This window comes from Portunus trituberculatus, chromosome 38, assembly GCF_017591435.1.
Source record: "Portunus trituberculatus isolate SZX2019 chromosome 38, ASM1759143v1, whole genome shotgun sequence".
Taxonomy (NCBI): Eukaryota; Metazoa; Arthropoda; class Malacostraca; order Decapoda; family Portunidae; genus Portunus; species Portunus trituberculatus.
This window is the reverse complement of record NC_059292.1, coordinates 4,174,734-4,202,634: the sequence shown is the minus strand read 5'-3', so window position 1 is coordinate 4,202,634 and position 27,901 is coordinate 4,174,734. Positions and strand designations below refer to the sequence as shown.

Below are 27,901 nucleotides of genomic sequence, written 5' to 3'. Positions count from 1 at the left end.
GTTTACTTTGAAAGTATAAGTAGACTTCAGCTACATGGCTTGCTTATTTTACCCATTAGTTCTGCACAGTGTTGAGAGCTGCAGCTGTGTAATAAACATTACTCACTACCTCAACAGTGTTTCCATTCTTCCACAAGACACTGCCACGCATCAAATGCACATTGTAAAACACAAAACTTCTATTTTCCCTCACTGAATCTTCCTGACACTGGTGGTGCAGCTCAGGAACATCTCCTTTGCCTTGTTTGTAGTACCAATTCGACTACTGCATAACGATTTCACAATAAAGAATCTAAGTCATAATTTTTTATCTATAATAACCTTAAGGGGAAACAAAATAATTACATACTGGTGAAAATATGCATCATTTATACTTACAAACAATACAAGTATGTACAATGGACCATGTACTACCAAACTAAAGTAAGGAAGGCAAATAAGGATCAGAGAGGCCCAGGAAGGCCAGGAGTAAGAACATGTGGGTGCAGGGTAAGGTTGTACTTTGGGGAAATCACTGAGATCTGTTACAATGCCACATATCTTTGATTGAGGAGTGTCAAAACCAGAGTCATAACAATAAATAATATGCATGAAAGGTTTGTCCGAAGGACACAGTCAGATCTCTGAAGGATGAAAGACAAAACTGCTGATGGATGGCACTGTGTGCTGCAGTGTAGTGCTGTACTACAAGATATATGGAGATAGTAACATGGTTGCAGCAGTGCATGGCAATACTATGAAGTGCTATATGACACTACTCCTGCAGCACATTGTTGCACAAGTACTGCAACACAGAAGGCATATAACACAGTATAACATCATGCAGTGTGCTATTGTGCTACATTCAGCAGCACTATTTCACAACAGCACTGCAGCAACACAGCAAACTGCCCTCTGACTGCATCATTGGAGAAATCAAGACAGGTGCACAAGTATACAGGATAAATATTGCTTAAATTACCTATAAAATTATACTAAATAAATCTAGTGAACTAAAATATGTACAAAACTAAATCAGGGTACTAAAGAGAACACAAAGTCACTTCCCTTACATACACATTCATTCGTCCCTTTATTCATACTTGAATATTTCTGAACATTTAGGTCATGGTATTAAAATAAATTATTTGATCAAAAATTCAATAACTTTCATTGCATGATACTGACATGTTTCAGACTGCAATAGCTTACAGGTTGTACTTCATCAACAACTCCCAACTATAAAAATTAACTACAAAATACTCACGTCAACATCCGATTAAAACGCTACAAAACACTTGCACTTTGGGAACTTGCTCCCACGTAAAATATTTTTCCAGGTAAAATATAACTTGTGCAATGATGAGTTCTCTGATTTTTATATATTTATGTACATAGAAACTGTGTGCATAAGAATGGGAGATAATATATTCACCACAATGGACATAACCAGTCTGTACCTCCCAGGCACTGTTCTAAAACTCTCCCAGGTGGGGCCTTAAGGTAGTACTCTACATTATTGTTCCCTGTTCGGGTTAGTCCCATCACCCACAGGTGGTGGGGGCATCTGTGTCAAGGCCTCAAGTCCTGGCAACACTGCACTGCACAGTGTTGGCTGTATCACACACACTGGGCATTTCCACACTAACTGGGCAGCTGCACACAGCTTTCTCCATATTGCTGTATTGTATTTTCAAACAGTACCATAAATCAGATATATGGTAAAAACTAATGCTCTACTTCATAAAGTTCAAGGGAAGTGGGCAAGGTGAGGTGAGCAGCAGTCATGCTCAGTACAAGGTGACACTCCCTGCAGCAGTAGCAGGAGCCACTCCAGTGCATCACCTTCAGGATTCCTCCACTTGACATATTGCTCATCATGAGGAAGGAGGACCCCTAAAGGGGAAGGCTGACAGGCTTCTGAAGGTGGATGTACTGTGAGTCAAGGAATCGCTTACACAGGTGAGCAAAGTGTGGGGAGGTCCACTGCTGTAGGAGAAGACGACACTCAGACTCCAGACTCAGCTCCAGCTTGGTGACCAGGTGGTGGTTCATCAGGGCCTTGGTTGCCTCCATGCTCTTTGGAGGAAATAAGCATGTCAACTCTAACATCCACAACAATAATATTTGAATGATTATGCCTGAATAACACACCAAGAATATAATATAACCTATTCACTGCATATGATCAGCTCCCAAAAATGCACAAGTACAAGTAGTAAATATCTTAATAGAAATAATGTTATTCAAGAAGTTTGAGGCAGTATCCAATGTATGGCTATCACAGATCATCAAAAGCACAGGAAGTATACCCAACCTTAGGCTACCATTTCTACGTTATGAAAAAAAAAAAAAAAAAAAAAAAATAAATATATATATATATATATATATATATATATATATATATATATATATATATATATATATATATATATATATATATATATATATATATATATATATATATATATATATATATATATATATATATATATGCATGATGAAAAAAAAATAACCATGACAATAAAATGATCAAGAATCCAAGGAGAGAGTTTCAATTATTTTTCAGTTACATGTACTGTTGTTAGTTCAAAGAATAACACGAAACGTAGGTTAGGAAACATCAAGGAAGTGTATGCAACTATGTGTGTGTGTGTGTGTGTGTAATTCACTGTTTTATCTGCTGCAGTCTCTGACGAGACAGCCAGACGTTACCCTGCGGAACGAGCTCAGAGCTCATTGTTTCCGATCTTCGGATAGGCCTGAGACCAGGCACACACCACACACCGGGACAACAAGGTCACAACTCCTCGATTTACATCCCGTACCTACTCACTGCTAGGTGAACAGGAGCTACACGTGAAAGGAGACACACCCAAATATCTCCACCCAGCCGGGGAATCGAACCCCGGTCATCTGGCTTGTGAAGCCAGCGCTCTAACCACTGAGCTACCGGGTGTGTGTGTGTGTGTGTGTGTGTGTGTGTGTGTGATACTTCTAAAGTCGTAGTGTCCATTTCTGATCCCCATACCGCTAACTTTTTATAGGGCCGAAACCCTCTCTCTCTCTCTCTCTCTCTCTCTCTCTCTCTCTCTCTCTCGCTCCTATATATAGAATACAGTGGAGGCGACAAGGAGGGCGGAGTAAACTTGGCAGCACTCACTGGTGACTAGAGGCAAGACACGACCCAAAAGAAGATACCCACCCATGTTGAGAGAGAGAGAGAGAGAGAGAGAGAGAGAGAGATAACAAGGACTGAATAAAACCAACACGCACTCACCATAATTTTCCCAGTGTGTATATTTCCTCATGTTTAGTAAGTGGGAGAAAATGACTTAGGAGGCATTTCAGTGTCTTATCTCGAGTTGGTACGACGGCGCTAGTGAAAGTTATTGGGGTTCTCAAGAATGTTAACGTATTAAAATGACGGATGTGCATCATGAAAAAAAAATAGGGGTGGGGGGGGAATGCATGAGAACAGGAATGTGTGATTTTTTTTTTAAACACCCCTAATGGAAGCACAAAGAGTTTTAAAATACTGCCTAATTTCCCGCCCCACCCAGCACAGCTTAAGCGATAACAAGTGAACCTGCACAGTGTGACGCCGCACAAATTACGCGATGGTGAGAAAGCGATGGGTTTCAGAATACGAGCCTAAGACGTGCGTTTGTATTATATTTTCCCCATGAGAGAGAGAGAGAGAGAGAGAGAGAGAGAGAGAGAGAGAGAGAGAGAGAGAGAGAGAGCATTTATAAGTGTTTTAGATTGCCTAAGTGAAGTTCCGCCATAATTTTTTTTTTTTTTTATGTAGCTTTACATGGACAGAAAAAGTATAAGATGGCAACACATGAGATTTACAACACTACATCATGACGGTCTTCTGATGCAAAGGCAAAATCGTGTACATATAAATCAAATTCACTAGTAAGGGGTTCGATCACGCGCCTCCTTCCACCCTCCCTGTAGCCTCCCTTCAGAAGCCTAAGAATACAATACGGCAGGTTACGTTTAAAACATGTAAACTTAACATTCTGCACACTATTGTTCCTACATTATTAAAAAATGTACATGACTGAAATAACCAACTCTTCTTCACAGCACGGGTTGTGTCCTTTCCACCCTCTATCCATCCTCGCCCCACCCTGCCCCAGCCGCAGCCTCACTCGATCACTCCCTCATACGGACAGTCGAACATTACACAACAAGCTGTTATCAACCCTCTAATTACCGTAGCCGAACACTACTGTACTTCAAGCTATTGTTTATATTTGTATCACTAAGAAAGTCTTGAAACAACTCGAAGCAACTCCTCTCGCAACGCGTGTTTAAAAGGTCACTTAAGAGGAGATAGTACCGTAGCCTATCGGTTGCTAGTTGCTACAGCTGTCACTTCACTAGGAACACGTGAAATGGCTGTTACGCGTTAGCATTTTCTTTCTTTTTCTCTCTCTTTACGTGTATTTCAGATCAATGAACCTTTTGCTTATTTTCATAAGATTAATAAATGTGTTACATGATAAACATACGGTTATATTATAAACATACAAGACGGCCTTGGCTTCTCTCCTTTCTCCATCACCAACACCGCTTGTTGCCGGCCTAAACCTTAAGCATAATGGCAAACAGCTGATCACGCATCACACATGTCCAGCTGCTCTTGGCAAGTTTTGAGCGGTTCTCGTAGTGAAATTTGGCAGTAACGCCACCCACGACCTGGCAACTTGGAGTTTGGCGCGGAACAGACGTGCCCAGCTACTCAAGTGAGATACAAGTTTGCGTCTCGGGGCTCCCCACTTCCTCAGGACCCAACTCCCCCAGATTCCTAGAGAACCTATACATTGAGGTGCCTTGTTATAATAGATACTGTATCCTAATAGCAAGTGTAGTGTTTGGTTTTGGTGGGGACAGCAGTATTGGTGTTATGGTTATATTGATAAAAGAAGGAAATGTAGACTCGCTCAGAGAAAAGCGATGATTGAGAGCACAGGGGAGAGCAACGCATACGTCTCGCATCTTCCATCCTCGCCCTTCCCATGTGACAAACACAAACCCCGCCACCCTACCTTCCATCTGAGGGCCATTAAGGCAAGCAAGTTACGGCGTGATTATGGAAAGATTCGAAAATAGCACCAGCCACATAACTTTAGCTGAATTTACCGAGCTACGGAAACAACAAACTGCCCAGACGCTTACCGATTTTTTTTTTTTAACGAGTACCACGTATAACCATAAAACAAATATTAATGAAAAAGTTTATTTACAATGTTGAAGTTATGAATGAATTATGATATAAGTAACCTTCACTGGTACTTTGATTTATAATGGAAACTAAACACGTACAATTCGGAAAAAAAGGCAACTCAGTAATATTAAGTAGCAAATTAGTTCCTGAAGTAAAATATTCTGGTGTGAGTTTTTACGACGTGCAGGTGGAAGATAATATACTCAAGATACTATGTGAATTAAAATAATTATTAAAAGGCACTGATTTTATACTCCAGATTAGCAAATGTCACTAGGAACATGAAATGGGATATGACTGCAAAATGTCGCTGCAAATAAGCCAATAGAAAGAGTGGAGGTAGAGTTTCAATACACCAATCTGATATTGCAGCAACATGAAATCAATGATTGGTAAAAGTCCTTGTTTGTTCAGCCTATTAATTCTAAGGCAACCTGAGAAGATTCGTGGAATCTTATCCCTTTCTTTTCTCGTTCATCAGTCATTCATATTCAAGTAACTCCTATCAGCATTGAAAGTTAAAATTGCTACAAATATAACATCCAACATAAATTCTTAAGTTGATCATTTCTAGTAACATCTAAATGAAGTGGAATAGCATTTTTCACTGAAAATAACACTAATATATGAACATGAATTGAAATATAACTTGAAATCTGTACATTTGTTTTGCTCATTGAATTAATAATGATGAAAACTTTCTTGAGTCTGATATTAACCAATAAAATTTAACTGACCCAAGTCACATTTAACATTTTTTGTGTTTGACTTCTGGAGGCAGCAACAGCAAGATGGCACACTGTGCAGTAAGAGGCAAGGCCACACTATCAAGAGCAACAACAGCAGTTATGGCCTTCATGCTGCTGATCCCTGTGACTGTGACTGTGACTGCGACAGCCTCCAGCAAAACAACTTCCAATGCCAGTGGTGTCCTACGACACCTTGTTAAGGGAACCTACCTCCTCTATACAAATGGGGTACAGTCTACAGTGTTTACCATAATATATCTTCATCACCTCAACACTTATCATTTCAGTGTTCTATAGAGAAGCAGGTTCAATTGTTTGAGGTTAGGGAAGCTGGGATGTCCAAGGTAGTCATCAAGATTACCTAAGAGGGTGCTGCTATACAGACAAAAAGGTCAAGGATGATAATGTTGACAGCTTTTTCACCATGAATCAGTGAAAAGGGTGACAATGATGTTGAAAATCCATTAATATGAGAATATGGATGCATATATATTGCTATTATAAAACTTTGGGGACAAAATTACATGAGGTATACAACACAAATAAATTTAGTAAATAATAATTTAGTCTTAACCAGATGAAGAAAAATCCAAGTACGTATTCAAGGATTCAAGACCTCAAGCAAGTGAGCAAGTCATATCACTGCATACGTACATATTGTATGCACAATGGCAATAAAGATAAAATTTAAAATAAGTAAATAAATAGAAAAAATAATTAGTAGAATGATTAACAAACTAAATTCATACTCATGAAGACATTATGTTCTATGTGCAACACAAGAGACGGAGCGAGAGGGACCTGCCAGTGTGCGCCTCAAAGGCAGAGGCATGCAATCTGGCACACCGCCGCTACTGGCTCACACCAATCACAGAGCGGCTGTGCCGGTGCAAAGACCGCTCAGAATGTCCACTACACTTCACAGCTCTTCAAGACCCCCTGGCTCAACATGTCACAAACAGAGGCCAACTGAAGGTCTGACTTCAACTGCTTCAGGAATCAATTTTGTAAAATATCTGGTGTTAAAAATGAGAGCTGCACATAATAGATATGGCAAGCTGATATTAAAATGTATGATGAATGAATACAAATTTAGGATGCTGTCAAATTGAAACATTCACACTCTCTCTTTTTCTCTCATTACAGTTCTGTGGTTCATTCATAGAAAAGTTATCTCAGTGCAAGGAAGGGGAAGTGGCTCTAAAGATGCAACTTGTTAGAAGGCCTAACGCACCACCGTACTCCAGCAGTACTCCCTCAAAGGTCATCGACCCACACACCACCCTCCTGTGCCGCTGCCCATGGCCTTATGCTTGGAGTCTTACCAATGCCACCACCAGTGCCACTCGCACTGAACGCACCTACCTCTACACTTGCCAGGAGGTTAGCCTTCCTGACAGTACTGATCAATTATACAAAGAGAAGGCATCTTTAGAATCACTAACTGAAATTTAACTAACATTTCACTCTTCTTTCAGCTCCCAATGTGCAGAAGAGGTGAAAAGTGTGGCTACATCAGGGAAGATACTCTAGAGACCTACTATACTTGCTCTTGTCCTGAGCAACAGCTATGTATGTTCAGAGGACCCCAATCGACTGTTACCACCTCCCAACTTCATTACATCGGTAAAGCCTACATAGGCCGCTGCACACCTCACTAATGTGTTCTCATTTTCCTTTCAGCAGTAAAATAATAAAATCAAAATCAATTATGCACATCTCATGACAGAAGAAAACAGAATAGGTACACCTCACACCACACTGCTTAAGGCAGGCTGACTGAGGCTCCAATACCACTCGTAGATATAGAATGCCATGGGCTGATGCTGGTGATGCTTGCAACACAAGTATTCACACCATGAGCAATGATAGGCTACGCAATGCAATGCACTTCCTCTTTCAAGGGAACCAGTGCAGTGATGAATGGCAGCTTGCCCTTGTTGTCCAGGAGAACTCAAAAGTAATTTATTAAGGACTCACTGGGACAGCAACAGGCAAGATACACAAGCAATAATCATACACAGTGTCAGTGCCTCATAACATCCAGTATAAAAACTATTACTTAAAATGCAAAATAGTAATTGGAAGCCAGGTGATTTTTCATCATATGCACCCCATATCTAGCATGGCACTACAGCCAATGTGAACCCAACTTTATACTATAATTCACAAGGAACCTTTAAATGTACTGTATGTTCAATTGCTCATGCTTCCAAATTTCTTTTTTACTCTAAAATGATGCAAACATTGAGGAAATAAACATTTCAATAGTCAAATTTATATGTGTATACAATCTCACAGTTATACTCATAAAAGAATGTTGTCCCACAAACCAGCTTTGTTATCAAACTTGTGGAAAGAGGGGAGCATCACTAATGTTTGCTTATGAACTTGAGGAAAGGAGAGGGGGGCTGTGCTTCTCATCAATAATGCTTGCTATGATCAAATGAATGAGTGATGTTAGTTTGAAAGACATCTCTCTTATCTCATCTAAATCAATCAGACCAAATGGAAATAAATGAAAATACTGTAATTTTCAGAACAGCAAGTACTTAAGCGCCTCTCATTATCAAGACTTCTAACATTATAGGAAGATATTCATCGTCACTGTGAAATAAGAATCAACACTGTGTGGTATTTTACTTCCCAATATTTTTAATAAACCTTTCTCTCAAAAAAACAGCTTGTCATTCCTTTTTCTGCTTCTTCCTATGGTACCATCTTTCATTTGAAGAAACAAGCTTGAGCTCATAAATAAAAACTTCCAAAGATTGAGCTTACTACCAACTTGTTTCCATTTTACTGAAAGCCAGGCCATGCTGGTAGTTACTGGTATCTGATAATCACAATGAATATGGGTGCAAATAAGCACTTACCTGTGCCGACTGAGTAGCAAGGAGAGCCACTTTTGGAATGAGTTCCTGCTGGTAAGTAGCAGGCCATATGGACTCTGAAACAAGACCCATCTCCTGGGCCCTGCGTGCAGTGAGCTTGTGTCCCAAGAAGAGCTGCGTAGACTGTAATAAAGACATCATTCCTCAGTGACATTCTTCACAATGGGACACACTCACTGCCATTGTCTTAACAGACTACAAAACTTCATATAAAAATACAGAATAATTGTATATCAATTAGATACATAAGAATATCAATTCAAAGAAGAATATTATTTAAATATGTAAATATTTTATTCCATCATGAGAAAACAACCCCTTGTTTTTATTTGTACACACCTGCAATTTCCCACACAAGTTGGGAAATGTGTAGGTGGCACCCCCTTCTGGCACCTGGCCCAATTTTGCATAGGGGAGGCAGAACTCAGCCTTGTCATTGGCAATAACCATGTCAAAGAGCGGCAACATTGTCACTCCCAAACCCATTGCATTTCCATTAACACCAGCAATAATGGGCTTTGAAAACTGAACCAAAGCCTTCAAGAAGTCCCTGTAAATAAGAGAGAGCCATATAAATATATAACACAAATAATTCACAAAAATAAGAAACATGATAGATATAACAGTCAAAAACCTTTCCAGCACATGAGTAATGGAAATGCTGTACTTTCCCAGAAAATGTTCAGCATGATGTGAAGAAAACCTGTATCGCACAAAAGGAAGATAAAGATGCAGCAATAACGAGTAACACTTGGACATAAAATTAAGAGCAGGATAATGTCAACCAGACACCAAATGAATGTGGTGTTTGGACATGTGGACAGCCATTCTTCCCTGGAGTAGTTTCCCAGACAACTGCCAGGTTAATCAATGAAAGGTACGTACATTCTACACTACACGTATGATACCAATATTTGTTCACACCAATATGACAGCACTCACTTTATTCCCCTGACAAGGTTCTCTGCATTCTTCTTGCGTGTTTCCAAATTAGGGTGTTGGAGAGCTGTCAAATCTACACCTTGACAGAAAGTAGAACCCGTGCCAGTCAGAAGCACTATTCTCACTGACTCGTCGCGCTTCAAGATGTTTAGCGCCTCACACAGCTCACGCAAAACCTGCCATCAAGTGAAGAGTGATACCATATTAATTCAGCAATACCATATGGTTGGAAAGAAGCTGCTTCCATTTTCTTCAAATTATGCATATATACCTTTACTTATTATTGGAGAGAGAGAGAGAGAGAGAGAGAGAGAGAGAGAGAGAGAGAGAGAGAGAGAGAGAGAGAGAGAGAGAGAGAGAGAGAGAGAGAGAGAGAGAGAGAGAGAGAGAGAGAGGAAGAAAAATGCATTTGAAATTTTAATATCAATGAGGTAGCAAAGTGATAGTTTTTCCCACAGCCCATGAGTGACTGACTTACCCTTGAATTGAGAGCATTTTTCATCTTGGTAGTGGATGGTGACAGGATGATTTGAGTGAAGTTGTTGAACTTTCTGAGTGCAATATCTCTGAAGTGGTAGCTGGCCTCACTCTGCCTCACACTGGCACGCTGAGACTGCCGCACACTCTCTCCACCCACACGCTGCCGGCTTTTGGATGCTGCTGCTGCTGCTGCTGCCGCTGCTGCTGCTGCTGCTGCTGCTGCTGCTGCAGCAGTTGCTGCATCACAATTTCTCACTAGTGAAGAGAAACCTGACCAGGAATAAATGTCAAGATCTGCTATGAATCTATAACTGACAAAATGCTTTCTTAACCTGGTAACATAGAACCTACTCAATTCTCACATTCCAATCTCTAACCTACCGCAATCTTTATCAACAACAGAGATGCATGATACACAACACCACAAGCACTGTACTATATGAGATATAACACATTGGTGACTACCTGAAACACACCTCAAGTGTAGTTGCTTGCAGTCACACAAACAATACATCAATCAAGTCATGAAAAGATATCACATAAACAAATTTCCATCTTTGTAGAAGTCAGCCTGCAAATTATCCATAGATCTTTCCTGAATACTTGAAAAGGATAAGAATCATGCCATCCTGACATGGAGAGAAGCATAGAGACAAAGAACACAAGAGGTGGCAGGTTCCACATCTCATCCTGAAAACCATTAAGAGGGAAGTACTGCCATATCCACACCAATTTGCTCTCACAAGACACAGGTTTAAAACAGCCAGAAGCACAGTGACTAGCCAAATAAATGTTGATGTGATGATAATAGGTACTAACCTGGGGCAGAGGGAGGGACAGCTCCAGGATAGGTCTCTACCCTCCTGAGTTGTGAAGACGGGCTGTGGCGATCAGGATGGGGCCTGGTCTTCTCTGGACTGGTTCTTATTTGAGAGAGTGGTAGTTGCCTTGGTAGAGGTGGACTGATGGAGTTGACCACCTGAGGAGCCTTGATGGGCACTCTGACGGATGGTGGCTTGGGTACAATGGTGACCTCAGCAGTGTGTTGAGGTGGGGATGGACGAGGCACAGGCTTGATGGTAACACTGTCAGATGCCAGCTTAATCTTGATGGGAGGTACAGACTTGCTAGAGACTTCCCTTGTCTCAATTGAAGCTGGCAAGCTGCTGGATTCAGGAAGCAATTCCTTAGACACAGTGTGAGTGTCAGGCACCTGAACTTGGTCAGTGTTGCTCCCATCTTGATCTTCACTGCCCTCATTCACAGCACTCTTCAACTGCTTTTGTTTCTGGAGCTTGAGCTGCATCCTGATAGCCTTATTCTTCTGCTTGACAGACAGAGGAACCACAGGTGGGCCTTTCTTTTTAGCTATACTAACAGTTGTCTCCAAAGGACTGTAGCCCACGATGACAGACTTCTCTTTAAACTCCTCAGCCATATCCAACTCGTAGGGATCTTCAACGGGTTCTTGACTTTCCACTCGAACCTTCTTGGGCTCAGGAGGCTGCAAAGACTTAGAGGAACTTGAAGTATTACTTGCTGTGCTGGCTCCACTCAGCTTCCTTTTTCTGGAGTCTGAAAGCCCATCAGCTGACTTAGTGGTCTTACTGACCTTAACACTCTTTGAGCTGCTGGCCTGAGAGATGTCACTTGCTGCATCCTCTTGATGTGCCCTGCGAGTGGGGTGCTCTTTGCTGGTGAGCAAGTTCAAAACCCCTTCATCTATATACAGGGTATCCAATTCTGTGCCACGTTTTTTCTTTCTAGAAGAGGTGAGGAATGCTTCCATGGCATCCAGTTCAGGAGAGGAGGAGAGCATAGGTTCTGTGATCCGCTTGGGCCGCAACTTGTGGGTTCCAGAGTCACTGTTGGGTGAAGTCTCTGGGGCTGCTCCCGCATCTTCACTCATACTCTTGAGCATGTTCTGAACACCCTCATCTTGGAAGAGCTGCTTTAATATCCTTGGTACTTTATCCTTTGTTTTGGTCACAGAGGAACTGTGGACTTCTGGTGCTGAGGTAAGGCGGGTTGGCTGAGCTTCAGAAATAATTTCCTGAACCTCGTCATTGTCCTTCTGGGATGGTGGCAAAGTGTCCAACACTTCCCTACTTTCACTCGTCTTGCCAGTACTCACTTCCTGACTAGCTTCTTGTGCTTCAGTCACTTTTACAGCATTTACCTCTCCCTGCACATCTTCTCTGTCACGTTCAAAGTGTGAAATGTTAGAAGACTGCACAAGACCTTTCTTAATTTTCTTAGGGAGGAGAGAACCATCTTTTCTCTTGATCTGTTTTAAATTGCTCTTCTGGCTTACAATAGAAACAGAGTTATCATGATCCTGTAATGCATCTGTTTGTACATCAACAACCTGCACTTCTGAATCACCTGGTTCTGTTGAGTCTACAGCTTGATTTTCTTCAAGTTGATTCACTTCTGCAAGATTACTTTCATTGGGATTGGTTTCTTTGGCCTTCACACTTTCCGTGGTGTGCATGACTTCCTCCGTAAAACTACAAGATTGAGTTACCTTATCTTCAGTGTCAGACTGAAGTTCAGTCTGTTTCTCACCTAAAGCCTCCTCCACCACTTCCATACTTACTTCCTGGAGAGTCATGGTGGAGGCAGTGCTGTCAGGGAGAGAGAGATCACTACCTGGAACTGGAGCAGCTTCTACAAAAGGTACCTCTAATTCTTTTGTGGTTTCACTATGGGATGAACTTGACAATACACTCTCTTTGGATGTACTATTACTTTCCACCTCATTACTGTCTGATGCCACTGTGTGTGTAGGTACCTCACTTTCGTCACTACTTGGCACACTTTCAACACAACTTTCATTTTTATCACAGACATTTTCCTCACTCTTTAAGCCACCTGCATCTGTCTCATTCTGGAGACTATTTTCCACTGCACAGCCTTCCTTTGGACAGCTCTCACCTTCTTTATTCAATATCTGTTGTTCATTCTTCTCACATTCTCTTTCCAAGTCAAGAACCTTTCCAACACTTGCTTTTTCCATCATGGTGTCTATTTTTGTTTTGGATGCAAGCTCCTCCAGAGAACATTCCTCATTAGTGATGCATTTTAATGGATCATCTGCAGAAGAGAGTTTCTTTACAGATAAATCCTTCATAACTGTTATCTCTTTATCACATATAACAACACCCTCCTCCTCAGCATTATTGTTGTTTATATTATCATTATCCTGAAAACTAATCTTTGGTAAGTCACTTACTTTTTCATATGACTTTTCTATTCCCAAACTGTCCACTGTTGGGATATTTTCATTAGTGGAAGGGTGTGTTTCTGTTTCACTTTGAGGCACAAAATTTGGTTTCACTTCAACACAGGATTCCTCCACATAACAAACTGCAGGTACTGCAGAACTGGGTAAACAAGGAACTTCAGCTGCTAGATTTGCCTTCAGGTTGGAATCTTCCTCTGTAAGTCTCAAATCTGGCACACTATTTTGTACATCTACCTCTGGTGTCTCAGTTTTCAACATACTTTCACTTGATGGTGAATGATCTAAAGGCTGCTCCTTCATGGGTTCACTGTTGTGTGTTGGTTCCTGTTTATGAGTTACACTTTCTTCAACCTGACTATCACCTTCACGTGAACTGCTTTTCTGCTTTACCTGTGCTAAACCTTCCTTCTTAGCAGTGGTGATTATCTTTGACGCAGCTTTTCCTTTCTGTGCAGTCAGATACTTCCGTATGGTATTTTTCTTGGGTTGAGCTCGATTCTGTTTGCTGACTCCACCACTTGTAGACTTTTTAGATTTCTTAATGATTTTTTCAATTTCCTTATGTTTGGCAGGTAATGTTTTCACTTTCAAAACAGGCTTCTTGACTTTCTTTTTCCTTTTAGCTTGAGAGTTAGATGACATGGCAGTGGAAGATTCACATTCTGAGGGTAATTCTCTGTTTATGGTTCTTTGAACACCCTTTGTGTGTTTTGTACTTTGAGTATGTTCAGGTGGTATTTGTATTTGATTGGCAGTTGAGGCACTTGTACCATCTTTTTCTTCTTTAACAGCCACTGAATGTTCAAGATTTTTCTTACTAGTTTTGCCCTTTTTGGTATCAATGTGTTGGGAGCCCAAATTAATACCTGTCTGAAGAGTTTCACCATCAAGCTTTGACTTTGCTTCATTCTTCTGCCGTTTTGATGGAGGTACCGGCGAGTGCTTGATATCAGGCGACTTTTCCACATTCTGTGAGGAAGTTTTGCCTGTGGAAGTCCTCTTGCCCCTCAGTACAGGTCTCTTCGCAGGAATGACCATCTGAGGCTCACCATTCATTGTGTTATGGACATCAACAACTAGAGTGGCTAGCTTCTTCCCAGACTTCCCAGGCGAAGCTCCTGCAGATCCTTCCTTCTTGAGGACCAATGTTCTCTTTCGTGGTCGACCTCTTGGTCTCCTTATGCCAGAGTCAGAGTCTGAGGCCGCTCCAGGAGTGCTCTCACTGTTCCCTTGCTTTGAGGCTTTGCCCGGGCAAGATTCCCCAAGACTGAAAGAATCTGGTGAAAGCAAGTGAGATCCCTCTTCTGATGATCCATTTTGAACCATCTGATTGTGACCATTAACAGTGGTTCTGGGTTCTGACTCTGGCCGTGGTGCTGACTTGGCAGATGCTTTCCTCCCACTTCCTTTCTGATAACTCCCTCTTTTACCTTTGGCTGAGGAACTGTCTGCAGATTTAGATCTTGATGTGGGTTGGGACAAGAGTTTAGCAGCTGCCTTAATAAGAGGACACGTAGTCTTGGTTCCTTTGGTTTCTACCGACTGTGATTTGGAATCGGTTGCTGACTTTGCTTCATTTGCCACACCATCAGAGACCACAGACGTTAATGTTGTAAGGTGTAGAGAGGCACTTGGTGAGGTTAATGGAGTCTTAACCTCTTCTGCCTTCACAGGAGAAGCTCCATCTGTGCCATTCTCCATCTTACGAACTTCTCTCAAACCTTTGGTGAGAGACCTAGGAGTAAAAAAATTCTTCTTAATACCTATAGCAAGAGGCTGATCTGAGGTAAAGGGTGTAGTTGGTGTGCTGGACAATGTAAGTGGGACTTCTGAAACTGAGCCGTTTGCAGAGGTGCTTCCCTTTGATCCACCACAACTCCGAAGGCATGCTCCTTTGGGATTGGCCTCGCTGGGACTGAGTTTCTTGGGCGAGGTACTGGAAGGACTTCCCCCCTCCGATGCACCGGCTGACTTGCGCGTTCTCCCGGACTTGCGTTTCTGGGAAGAGACTGAACTTTCTGCCAAGATCCCTGATTTACCATTGATGGAGGGCTCGTCTACATTTTCTGTACCCTGCAGAAACTGCTGCTTCATGCTCTCCAGGACATTGCTTGTGCCCACCACACTGAGGGGAGAGCTTGTAGAGTCACCCTTCATGGTGCTGTCAGTCTTGTTATTGTTATTATTATTATTATTGTTATTTACATTTGCTTCATTCTCACTATTTTCTACCCCTTTGGTTTTGGACCTTGATCTACGAGGTCTCTTCTTGGCGCTGGCCGGCAGCTTTTCCTCCTCTGCTTGCTTGCGGGCACGGTACTCAATCCAACGGACCTTTCTTCCATCCACCTTGGTAACTCTTCGCACCTTGATGGCCACCTCCAGCTCCTGCAGTTGACTCAGAGCTATCTTTTTCTCTTCGTCAAGAGTTATTCTGGCACCCTCCCCCCCGGCAGGTGATTCAGAGGGTGTGGTGACTGCCAGCTTGGTGCCTGTAGGGGAGGATACAGATGAATGTAGGGAGGCAGCCAGGGACTCTGGGGTGATGAGAGCAGTACTGGCAGCAGTAATGTTGGTGGCAGAGTGCAGTGCGGAGTCATGCAACAGGGTGGGAGTGGGCCCAGCGGAGGCTCCTCTACGAGGCTGAGCAGCAGGAGGTACAGTGAGTTCCTCCTTGGCAGGGGAGCCAGCAGCAGCAGCCATCATGCAGAAAGCCACACACTACACAACAACATACACGCAGCCTTAGTCTTACTACAGTCCAAACGCCTACACCACAACCTGCAAACATAAACACACCAAATTAACCAAAAAAACTAAACACAACATACAGCTCAAAAAGAAATAAAAAATTAACTACAAAAAATAAAGACACTAATGAAAAGCCAAGGAAACCATGATGCATAATCAAGCAAACACAGAACAAGCACAAATTAGCTTACCTTGGACAGTTTACTCTAGCCAACTACCACATGGGGAAAACCACACTAAGGACATCACAAACACTGGCTCAACTCTACCTTCCCTTCAGGGTCAAGCCTTTATTTACCATCCATTCTCATAGCCATCTCTCTCTCTCTCTCTCTCTCTCTAAAATACATTTCAACTGGCCACAATACACATTTCAGCCCTTCATATGCATTAATTTAGTTACACCAAACAGGTAATTAAAGAAACTAATGTTCTAATAAAAACAGCATTCACACCAATATAAAAAAGAAAAAGAAAAAAAGAAAACACTATATGACAAAAAAAAGTCAATAATGAAAAAACAAGCAATACTGAGAAGAACATTCCAAAGAATACTACTCTGTATGATTCAAAGTCAAAAGAATATTGGAATAGGACATCTGCTTTGATGGCATGTCTGTGTTCTGAATGACATTACAAACCGTGGCCTGGCTTCACAACCTCTTTAATTCTTAATGTACTATCCAAACATTTTAATAAAGCATTATACAAGTGTATTTCCCACATAGTCCTATCAATAAGAAAGATTTCATAAAAAGAAAGAGAAAATAAATAGATGAAAAAAGTTGTTTACATTTAATGACAACAATATTACACACATAGCAAAGGTTAAAATATCTCACCATATGGAACATGAACATTTCACACTTTAATAAACACAATACCAGTATTAATTAACAAAATGGAACTCGAGTGCAAACTACTGCCAACCCAATACACTACAGTAATGTGAAATGTGGAACACACCTTCCATAGACTTACATGAAACACAACTAATATTTACCATAGATTTATCGACAATGAATTCCTTTTGAGAATTTATTATAATACCTTTTCCTCTCCAATAAATAAAGGAGCCCATTTTCCAAAGTTCACTGAAATTGACAGCTAACTTTTTAACATTTATGACAAGCCAACAAACAAGTATGTCAATGTACGAATATAATACCAAATAAATATAGAAATATAAAACAGTTCCACAGGCTACAGTACCAGCATCTGGCCTGCCGGGTTCAGATATTATGGAAGCTTAAAAATGAGACATCAGTCTCCATCATGGCTACACTATTATTATTATTCTCACCATCAGTCTCGACAGCATTACACTAAAGGCTGCATAACCACAAATCACTGAATGTTCTCTCTAAATGAGGTAGTTAATGCATTCATGGAGAAGTGATGGTCATTAACTGGCAATCCCATAAGTAAGAGCAGGCCATAACTTTCCTCATTATGGTTCCCAATTGCCTACACTGGTTCTAGCATTAGCTTGGTTATGGCCTGCATTCAAGCTGTGCATCAAGCATAAAACAACTTTTATTTGACAACCTCAACACACAACAAGCTGACAAAGAAGACACCTGTATTAGACAGCAAACAATCTCTGTGGTCTTGATGTCAAGAGTATCCTGCAGAAGCCACAGCTACTGCTGAATGACAACCATCGCTACAGTGTAGTCACTGCAACACTGCTTGCTGGGAGGTGTGATAACTCCCCACGTCAGGAAAAAAGCAAAAATCAGATTGAAAGCAAAGTCATTTGCAAATGAAGATTTCAACCGAGGATATCAATCTCTTGAGTGGCTGGGTGAGAAGAGGTGAACAAAGGCTAGGATGAGAGTAAACAGTGAAAGCTACACAAAACAGACCTAACAACTGACAAAACATAGGTGGACATTTTATATCCAAGGCTAGCTCGAGAATAGAAATAGTGTTTGTGTCATGTTTTACCAACAATTATGCTCTGCAAACTACCATTTTGTATGAATTACAGAAACAATGCTGGATTGCTGAAGTTTTATAAACAGTGATGATCAAGAGTTATGTAAATAAGAAAGCATTGCAACAAGTAAGAGAAAACAAATATTTTCAAAGAATGCTCCTTATTTCAATCTTTATTCTGTTTCATTTTGAAATAAAGAAAATATTTAATAAATTCACTACTTAACTTCATCTTTTACCAAATATTACATTTAGAATACACCATTCTGAAATCTGAAAAATACCCAATCTAAAAAAAATAAAAATTTTGGGAAATAGATCGTAAAACTGTAAAAACATTACTTTCAATCCACAACATAAGAAAATTCATACATATACGAATACATTTTATTTACATACAAAATATTTACAGCAGTTAAACGGTTTTGCATGTAGTACCAAGAAAGTACAAACAGTGTTGCAGCTAATCTATTGAATGGATAGTGTGTGTGTGTGTGTGTGTGTGTGTGTGTGTGTGTGTGTGTGTGTGTGTGTGTGTGTGTGTGTGTGTGTGTGTGTATTTACCTAGTTATAGTTTTACAGGGCCTGGGCTTTATGTTCGTGTGGCTCCATCTCCATATCTACACTTATCCAATTTTTCTTTAAAACTATGCACACTCATGTGTGTGTGTGTGTGTGTGTGTGTGTGTGTGTGTGTGTGTGTGTGTGTGTGTGTGTGTGTGTGTGTGTGTGTGTGTGTGTGTGTGTGTGTGTGTGTGTGTGTGTATGTAGCCAGGCTTCCTGCACAACCCTCTCTGGTACTTGTCTTTGCTCAATATTCAGTTCTCTAGAGAGAAATGTTATAGTTCTAGATATTTGTCTTGTTCATGTAAGAAAACTAATACAAAAACAAATATGTACTTCAGAACACAAACACATACACTTCATGTTGTCATTCCTACAATTTAGATGCAAGTCTACAAGCTTTTGATGGCCATCTTAAGCAGCAAGCAATAGTTAACTGCCATCTTTCACTAATGTAAATGTACTCATACTGCTAATAAAACATAAGACACTGGATTTACTTCACATTTGCAACCATGGGACTTTCTGCACCCTCAGTGGAAGACAAGAGAACTTTGCAAAGCGAGCAGAGAAGCTTACTTAAATCTAGAAGGGAACAACACTCATTTAATATCAAACATGCAAGGCTGAACAGTCTTGTAGTTTTTATTACCACACTTGTTATATTAGTATCATGTAGTGTGATTGGAGTGGATGTGCATCCCAACTTTTATATTAGTGTCAAACAGAAGGCCATGAAATGCTGTTTCAGAAAACATTCAAACCTAGCAGTGGTAAAATACAAAGACAAATATCAAAACATACTGTATAGATCACACACAAAGCACTTACAATTTTCAATGCTGCATTCTACCATCACTCTCTATCTGACAAAATTTCACAGGTAGTAAAGAAGACTCTCTCTCCCTCTCTCTCTCTCTCTCTCTCTCTCTCTCTCTCTCTCTCACACACACACACACACACACACACACACACACACACACACACACACACACGGCCCGGTAGCTCAGTGATTAGAGCGCTGGCTTCACAAGCCAGATAACCGGGGTTCGATTCCCCGGCCGGGTGGAGATATTTTGATCCGTCTCCTTTCACGTGTAGCCCCTGTTCACCTAGCAGTGAGTAGGTACGAGATGTAAATCGAGGAGTTGTGACCTTGTTGTCCCGGTGTGTGGTGTGTGCCTGGTCTCAGAACTATCCCAAGATCAGAAATAATGAGCTCTGAGCTCGTTCAGTAGGGTAACGTCTAGCTGTCTCATCAGAGACTGCAGCAGATCAAACAGTGAATTACACACACACACACACACACACACACACACACACACACACACACACACACACACACACACACACACACACACACACACGGCCCGGTAGCTCAGTGGTTAGAGCACTGGCTTCACAAGCCAGATAACCGGGGTTCGATTCCCCGGCCGGGTGGAGATATTTTGATCCGTCTCCTTTCACGTGTAGCCCCTGTTCACCTAGCAGTGAGTAGGTACGAGATGTAAATCGAGGAGTTGTGACCTTGTTGTCCCGGTGTGTGGTGTGTGCCTGGTCTCAGAACTATCCCAAGATCAGAAATAATGAGCTCTGAGCTCGTTCAGTAGGGTAACGTCTAGCTGTCTCATCAGAGACTGCAGCAGATCAAACAGTGAATTACACACACACACACACACATACACACACACACACACACACACACACACACACACACACACAGAGAGAGAGAGAGAGAGAGAGAGAGAGAGAGAGAGAGAGAGAGAGAGAGAGAGAGAGAGAGAGAGAGAGAGAGAGAGAGAGAGAGTTCCTTTGGCTAGCTACTGTATGTTCATGACCTCCTGTGACTCATACAAAAGTATCCTTGGAAATTTGTTTAGCCTAACCAGTCTCAATTGCATTGAGCTGGGGTTCATATGGACATTGCACAAACCTCAGCAGCACACAAGCGAAGCAGAATAAGGCTGATAACTTTTGTAAGTGCTACACAAGTGCATGTGTGGTGGAGGCTGGGAAGATACAGCAAGTCACCAGGCCAGGCAGGCTGCTGCCGCTTGTGTGTCGCTGGAAGGAAGAGTGACTCACTCAGTGGATATCTTAGAAGAGGAAAAGGCAGCCAACATTCACATCACATTTCATAACCTATGCATAATAAATCCTTTTTTTTCTGGATATAAGAAGCTTTCCCACCACTGGAAAAAGTCTGAAAATTGCAATTCATGCCAGATAATATGCTGCTCACCTTTTTTACATGACTCAGAATATATCAAGAGATTTATCACTGAGACTTATGAAAAGTTTTCCATACATTGAATAAATAAAGGATGCCTGCAAAAAGTTTGCCTGCACAAGAAAATTAAGGAGGATATGTGAAACGTAAGAGTTTTGTCAATACATACATTGGATTGATGGGAACACAACAGCAAGACATTCAAATGACTGAGTGGCTGACAGCAATAACCAAACCTAATCCCACCCTATGGCTCTAATTGGATACAGATAGAGTGGAACACAATGACATACACACCAAAAAGCATGGAAGAGCAGGCACACCACAGAACAAAGATAAACTTAAGTCAAGAATTTATCAATGATATCAAAATGAGGCAAATGTAAATAAAAGTAGCAAAGTTTATAAGAAGCAAGCCATGCATTGCTACAGCAGGGTCAGTAAGCACAAACAACCTCATAGCAGCAAATGATTACTGAAATGCTTGTACAGACAATCATGCTATCATCTATTGTTAGTTGTACACAGTGTGTCTTGATTTATGCCACTCACAACTATTTCTATTATTCTTAACTTAAATTAATGCTTAAATTATTCTCCGTTTTGAGACTCAGCAAGAACCTTCAGGTATCTCACTTTTGTTATTTAGTTGAAATGTTGCCAAGTGGCATGTTACACAGAACACTGCTGCTGTGCTGTAGTGTTACCTTGTTACCAAATTGTATTAGTAAGATATCACATGTGTATGGAGATAGATATATAACAAAAGCCAGAACTGAGCACATATTGGTCAGTGCTGCTTGTACAACCAGCACTTTTCAATGGCAGATGATATATATATATATATATATATATATATATATATATATATATATATATATATATATATATTTTTTTTTTTTTTTTTTTTTCCCTGGGGAAAGATTGGGTACATAGGTCCTTTACATCCCCTATTACATGTTTGCAACCTGCAATATTAAAAAGGATGACTTTACAAAAATCGTACAACATATTTTTGTAAATAGGTTAAGAAAAACTAACTGTAGGCTCCAATCACACAACACTGCATAAAACTTCACTTCTGTTACTCATCATTTGCTTACAATAAACTATAGTTATAGGGAACAGAATTTCAACAACACCTGCATTGCCCTGTCTCAAAGTCTACTGCTGTCCTGCCAACACATATCTTTCTACTTGTAGATTTCATGATAGTCAAACCATTCAGGATCATACTTATTATTCTTATATACAGGACAAAGAACATATTTCCTGCCAGAATTGAACACCAACATCATCATTTCATATTCCTTCTGCCAAATAAAATTCTGAGAGAGAGAGAGAGAGAGAGAGAGAGAGAGAGAGAGAGAGAGAGAGAGAGAGAGAGAGAGAGAGAGAGAGAGAGAGAGAGTATGAGCAGGAACAAGACTTGTAGATAATACTACCAGTCACTCCTTAAGCCTAAAATTCTGAAGAATTAACAGCAACAGAATTGATTAGATTAGACAAATATGTTACACAACAAAGTAACATAGTAGGTGGTCCACAAACACACAACAGTTCCAGCATCACTTGTAATGAATGATCAAAGGTCAAAACAAGTGAGTAACATATATTGACTCATAACAGCTGCTACAAACATCAACTTAAAAAAATAATAAATAAATAAAATAAATTATAATAAAATAACATACAACAGAGCTAACATGCCAGACATCACCTACTACAGTAAAACCTCACTTAAATTTTTTCTCAATGTACAACTTTCACTGTACTATGTATGTATGATGAATAGATTCACAAAATGCCTGGAATAACTTGAAAATTACTGTAATAATACTTCTTCCAGAGATTTATAAGAAAATGTTGGAATATTTTCCTTGCAGCACCATGTTAATGAGGTTGTAAAGAGCAGGTAACGGCTAAGATAAACACTGCTACTTACTGTCACCTCAGGCTACTTGTCCTCCCCAACACCCTGACCATCACTCCCTCCCTCATTCAACACAACCAATTCATCCATCTCTGGAAACACACCAAGATCAAATATTAACACTGAAATTCATCAAAACACTCTTTCTTCAACACACTCAATATGTTCCAATACCCTAATCCTGCACTAAACTACTAACATTACTGATAACCATGTTCTTTGCTTTACATTTCACATTGTAACAATAAACTAACACTATATATACTTACAATAAACTATTAAGTGTTAAAAATAGATATGTTTGTTAACCCTTGTTCACTTGTAACCATTACTAAGTAGAAGTGAAGCAAAGGCTGGGTTGTTTCATGAGTTTTATAAAGTTAATGCAAAACTGTCAAGTAAAATCCCTAAACCAAAGTTAAACTATTGAACCATATCACAATTAATTCAAACTTTTATTCATTATAATATGATAATAGAGATTTTCACCTTTTTCATTCCAATATTATCTCTATTTAAAGAGTAATCCTACTCTAACATTCCCAAAACACTGTGTTCTAGTCTAGGGCCAAATACACAACTTTTAACTCGTAGCTAAAATGTAATTATAGGAAATAAAAAAATCTGCACCAACAAAGGTACTTCATCAGCTTAAGTTATAACCTTACTTGGTTCCTGTGTTCAGACCTAAAAAACATCAGAAAAATGTCAGGTGAGATCATTGTACAGTTTCATTAACTCATTTACCTTTTAAACATATGCAAAATAATAATTTCCAGTACTGTAACTTCATACAGAAGAGAATACAAACAATTTCCTTTCTGAACTGGGTTGAAGTAAGGAGTTTCAAATGACACTGAAACTTATGTTCTTGATGCCAGTCATACCTCCTCAAGGAAACACTGAGACACACACAACAAAGCTTACACCCACACCAAGAAATACTGGACCAACATTGTTTTCTTAATGTAACCTGGAAATGAAGTTGGAATTGTGACATATCTAAGAAGAAAAACAAATAAACAAATAAATAAATAAATAAATAAAATAAGAAAAAAATTGTAAGACCAGCATTTGAAGTTTATATGCTTTACCTCACAAAAAATAATGTATGTCCTAAATAGGTGACTCAAGGAAAAAGTGTTGTGGCCTTTGTGTCACTTAGTATTTTGGTCTGTATTCAGAAGTGCCTTTCCCTCTCACTACAACAGTTTCCCAAGGTCACAGAGATGACTAACTGAGTTTTAAAGGAAGTTTCTCTTATTATTAAACTATAAATTTTGCCAGCACATCACCAGAACCACAAAAATATTATTGAAAAGCATGATTATCTTCAACTAGAGTCTTTTGAAAGTAGTGATGGTGAGACCAAAGCATTTTAGAATAGTATGGGCCTTTGTTGAGTGGCCTGATTACCAAACTGAGGAAAGTATGTAATCCAGTCCTTGCCTCATGCCTGCTTTGCTGAGTGACCTGACTAGCTGGTTTGAGAGGAAGCCTTCTGGCCTTTGCCTCACACTGATTTTGTTGAGTAGTGTTCTGAATAACTGCCTCAGGATGCAGTCAAATCTAGCCTTTGCTTTACATCTAAATTACAGAGTGGGCTGCCTAGCTGACTTAGGAGGAAGTCTAATCTAGCCCTCACCTCACACCTAAATCATTATCAATGTTTCAACAAGCTGGCTAAGGCTGTGTGTTCCCCTTCACAGTGTGCTACCTTTCTTCTGAGTGTACAGTACAGGTGACATGGCTATAATTTGCACAAAGTTTCATAAGAATACTGCATAAATAGAGCCTCCCTGTCTTTTTTTTTTTTTAAGGGATTCTTAGAGTTACTCATGAAGACTTCACCTTCTAGAATCCTATAATACAACACATTCACAATTCCATCCAGCCATGTCAAACTACACCACACCTTCTTATCCACAGTATATATCAATTCATTGATCTATAATGACACTACATAGATATTCCCTCAATAATAAAAAGGAGAAAGAGGAAAAAGGAAATCAACATTTACATAACACTAGGTCTCTCTCTCTCTCTCTCTCTCTCTCTCTCTCTCTCTCTCTCTCTCTCTCTCTCTCTCTCTCTTTCTTTCACACAGTAGGTCACAGATCTCTTATCAGTAACTTGCACCACAAATAATTTGTCAGTTTCCTGTGATAAAGGAAAAAATAAATAAACAAAAATGAAAATTTACACAATTTTCAAACAGAATATACATAAGTACATACATAATACCATCACTTCCTATAACTGTATAATTTGAATTACAACATTCTATCTCATCTCAAAACTGTAATGCAGTGCTGGTCAGGATAATGCTCCCTAAACTTTACTACATGCAACACTCATCTGTTACCTATAGGAGAATTTAACCTCTTCTAAACTGGGATACATTTTTACCTTGAGATTTGTGTACGATTAGACGATTTTATTGATATTAGGAAGGGTCTATAGAGGTCAGAAGATTGATGGCCACAGTCTTCACTATTTTAATCCCCACATAAGTTACTGAAGCTGTATAAAATCACCAAATAGTAAGCAGAATGAATATGGAACACATCATGGTACTGAAGAGGTTAATAAAAGGTTGTAGTATATCAGCTTCACCATCTTCTGTCTTCATTGGTCCCTGAAGTTTCTGCATGGCTAAAAGCATTCCATATATGTACTACTCCAATGACCTCTTGTCTGTCCTTCTATTCCAAGCAAAACTGGTCTCTTCACCGAGTCCCTTGTTTGTCTGACAAGACCTACCTCCTATTTCATTAACTATACCTTACCACTGCTACTTTCATTACACAGAGAGAGAGAGAGAGAGAGAGAGAGAGAGAGAGAGAGAGAGAGAGAGAGAGAGAGAGATACTGAACTGCTACCTACTGTGTACAGTTATTTATTACAGCATAGTGATTCCACATAATTGACAGTGAGAGACTACAGTGTGTGTGTGTGTGTGTGTGTGTGTGTGTGTGTGTGTGTGTGTGTGTGTGTGTGTGTGTGTGCACATGCTTGGGACATGGACTTATGAAAGGACAGAGATGGGAATGTGGGGAGGGCATACACCTGAACACAACTGTCATTATAGCACAGAAAACTGTCACCCCATGAAGTGATATATTTCAGTTCATTTACTAATCTTATTGTTCAATCATGTTTATAATTTAGTACAATTAGCAAGAAAAAGAGTGATAGAAAGCTTCATGACTCTTCAAGGTGTAGCCATTTTATTCGGAGTGTTTGGAAGCTGTCGTTTCCAGTTATTTCTCCTGCCTGTGGGTTGCCAAACTTTGCACTGGGCAAACTACAGTGTTACAGCTGAAGGTCACCCATAACGTAATTCCTTACACACCACCTCTCTCTCACCTTCCCTTCCACCCCTCTTTTCTCTCTATCAATCCATTGTGACTGGAGGAGCAAGACTTGAGAGGAAGTGACTGATTGATTGCCATATTCACTCTGATAAAGTAACACATCTCACTCACTCATTATGGAGACATGATAATGCCAGGAGGAAACATTGTCAAATATTGCAGTGTTAAAAAAAGATGCAATGAACATCTATTACATCAAGTTGCCTTCCCATAATATAATGCATATACATATTAAAATTTCATTAAATTTTGAAGTATTAAGTACCTGGCATGTGGCACCATCCAAACACTCATGATTAGGCCAGCCAATACATAGGTGTTTGCCTCTCTGGCATACATCACAGATGGAATTAAATAGAAAACCAGACAACAAAACAAACAAAACCACTTTCACATGTGTCAGTAATGGTCAGTTTGTTGTGCTTCCATAGTTCCTTTTAAGTAGAGCATGATATTTTTTATAATTAATTACTTTAGTGTCATCAAGCTACAAGGCAAGTAACAGTACACTGTGGGTACAAGTTAGGAACCTAATGTTTCTCTTCATTACTTAATAGTGAGATAGTTAGTATTTTCCCCCAAAAATATTTATTTACCAAGGAAAACTCAAAACATGATAGGTAAGGTTGACAACCTTTATTAATAATTCACCAACAATCATTTCCTATCTATAAGCCTGAATGCAAGTGAATAACGTCTTTTTCTTTTCTTTCTACTCCATTTTATAATGATGAGTCAGTAACAACGACAAAAGAAGGAAAAACTATTATTACCACCACCATCACCACCGCATGAATCACTGTTCCAAATATCTACATCCTGCAACGCTTAAGGAAAGTAGTTATCTTACATTGACCCTCAAAACTGACATACAAATCATCGGAACACAATCCGCAAATCATACCCCGAGTTAATCCAGTCGACATCATTACCAAAACGCACCAAGTTATTACCACATATGTTGATTACAATACACGTTATTACGAGATTGTGAGGCATTATTCAAGGCAACATCAACTTTAGATTGTCATTATGAGCATCAACCCTAAACTGCAACGCCCCCCAGGTGACCAGTACGCCCTACCCCCTCCCCTGTCAGGCTCACCAAGGCCTTGCACTGGAGAAACCTGCCCACAGAAAACTCAGAAAATCCCTCAAATCCGTCCATTTTCACCGATTTCCACACATAGCCAAGCCAACTCAGTGCCACATCACGCATGCATGCAGGGATGGGGCGGGAGTAGGCGGCGGTGCAGAGCTGGGCGTGGTGAGGGCGGCAGCGGGGTGTGAGAGGCATAAAATAAAGTGTTTGTTGTCCTCCCTCCGCACCACCTCCCTCACACCCGCCAGCCACGGCCACTCCCGCCTCCACACACGCTTCCACACGTGCCTCACACGCACTCCAACTTACTGTGCGGCTCCTGTAGCATCAACTCCACTCGACCACGACGTTCGGTTAATTGGGAAAAGGCACTAAGAGATGATATTACATTATTTCTCCCCACCAACCTGTTCCTGATCGGGATGGCGGGAGCGAGTGCGCAGGCGCGGCCACCCCAGGCATGCCACCCG

General features: G+C 40.3%; 2 protein-coding genes across 11 annotated transcripts; one reads left to right on the top strand and one right to left on the bottom strand.

Annotated features, from left to right (window-relative positions):
- Nucleotides 1–346: 346 nt before the first annotated feature.
- On the bottom strand, nucleotides 347–27,901 carry LOC123515066. 8 transcript variants are annotated; one of them, XM_045273466.1, is made up of 10 exons: nucleotides 27,741–27,874; nucleotides 23,621–23,639; nucleotides 22,965–23,044; nucleotides 20,723–20,853; nucleotides 11,106–16,314; nucleotides 10,285–10,556; nucleotides 9,807–9,982; nucleotides 9,204–9,414; nucleotides 8,847–8,987; nucleotides 347–2,058 (listed from the first exon to the last, which is right to left on the bottom strand). In XM_045273466.1, exons 5-10 carry the CDS (start codon nucleotides 16,237–16,239, stop codon nucleotides 1,876–1,878), a joined length of 6,117 nt encoding a protein of 2,038 aa, XP_045129401.1. In that variant the 5' UTR covers nucleotides 16,240–16,314; nucleotides 20,723–20,853; nucleotides 22,965–23,044; nucleotides 23,621–23,639; nucleotides 27,741–27,874; the 3' UTR covers nucleotides 347–1,875. The 8 variants fall into 8 exon arrangements, with proteins under 8 accessions (XP_045129401.1, XP_045129399.1, XP_045129403.1 ...); XM_045273464.1 differs by lacking the exon at nucleotides 23,621–23,639 and having other exon boundaries at nucleotides 27,741–27,892; XM_045273468.1 differs by lacking the exon at nucleotides 20,723–20,853.
- Nucleotides 4,670–8,746, top strand: LOC123515070 (U-scoloptoxin(11)-Sm5a-like). 3 transcript variants are annotated; one of them, XM_045273479.1, is made up of 6 exons: nucleotides 4,670–4,822; nucleotides 6,003–6,198; nucleotides 6,754–6,945; nucleotides 7,117–7,353; nucleotides 7,449–7,596; nucleotides 8,511–8,735. In XM_045273479.1, exons 2-6 carry the CDS (start codon nucleotides 6,013–6,015, stop codon nucleotides 8,558–8,560), a joined length of 813 nt encoding a protein of 270 aa, XP_045129414.1. In that variant the 5' UTR covers nucleotides 4,670–4,822; nucleotides 6,003–6,012; the 3' UTR covers nucleotides 8,561–8,735. The 3 variants fall into 3 exon arrangements, with proteins under 3 accessions (XP_045129414.1, XP_045129415.1, XP_045129412.1); XM_045273480.1 differs by having other exon boundaries at nucleotides 4,673–4,822; nucleotides 5,999–6,198; nucleotides 8,511–8,737; XM_045273477.1 differs by lacking the exon at nucleotides 4,670–4,822 and adding an exon at nucleotides 5,583–5,613 and having other exon boundaries at nucleotides 5,999–6,198; nucleotides 8,511–8,746.

Bases quoted from the DNA above. Each gene is read 5' to 3' on its own strand.
- LOC123515070 (XM_045273477.1), top strand. The intron at 6,199-6,753 runs GTACAGTCTACA...GTGCAACACAAG, and splicing joins ACCTCCTCTATACAAATGGG to AGACGGAGCGAGAGGGACCT. The intron at 7,354-7,448 runs GTTAGCCTTCCT...CTCTTCTTTCAG, and splicing joins ACCTCTACACTTGCCAGGAG to CTCCCAATGTGCAGAAGAGG.
- LOC123515066 (XM_045273464.1), bottom strand. From the start codon at position 16,239: ATGATGGCTGCTGCTGCTGGCTCCCCTGCCAAGGAGGAACTCACTGTA. The intron at 9,415-9,806 runs GTGAGTGCTGTC...TCTTATTTACAG, and splicing joins AACCTTGTCAGGGGAATAAA to GGACTTCTTGAAGGCTTTGG. The intron at 2,059-8,846 runs GTAAGTGCTTAT...TTTCCTCCAAAG, and splicing joins TTGCTACTCAGTCGGCACAG to AGCATGGAGGCAACCAAGGC.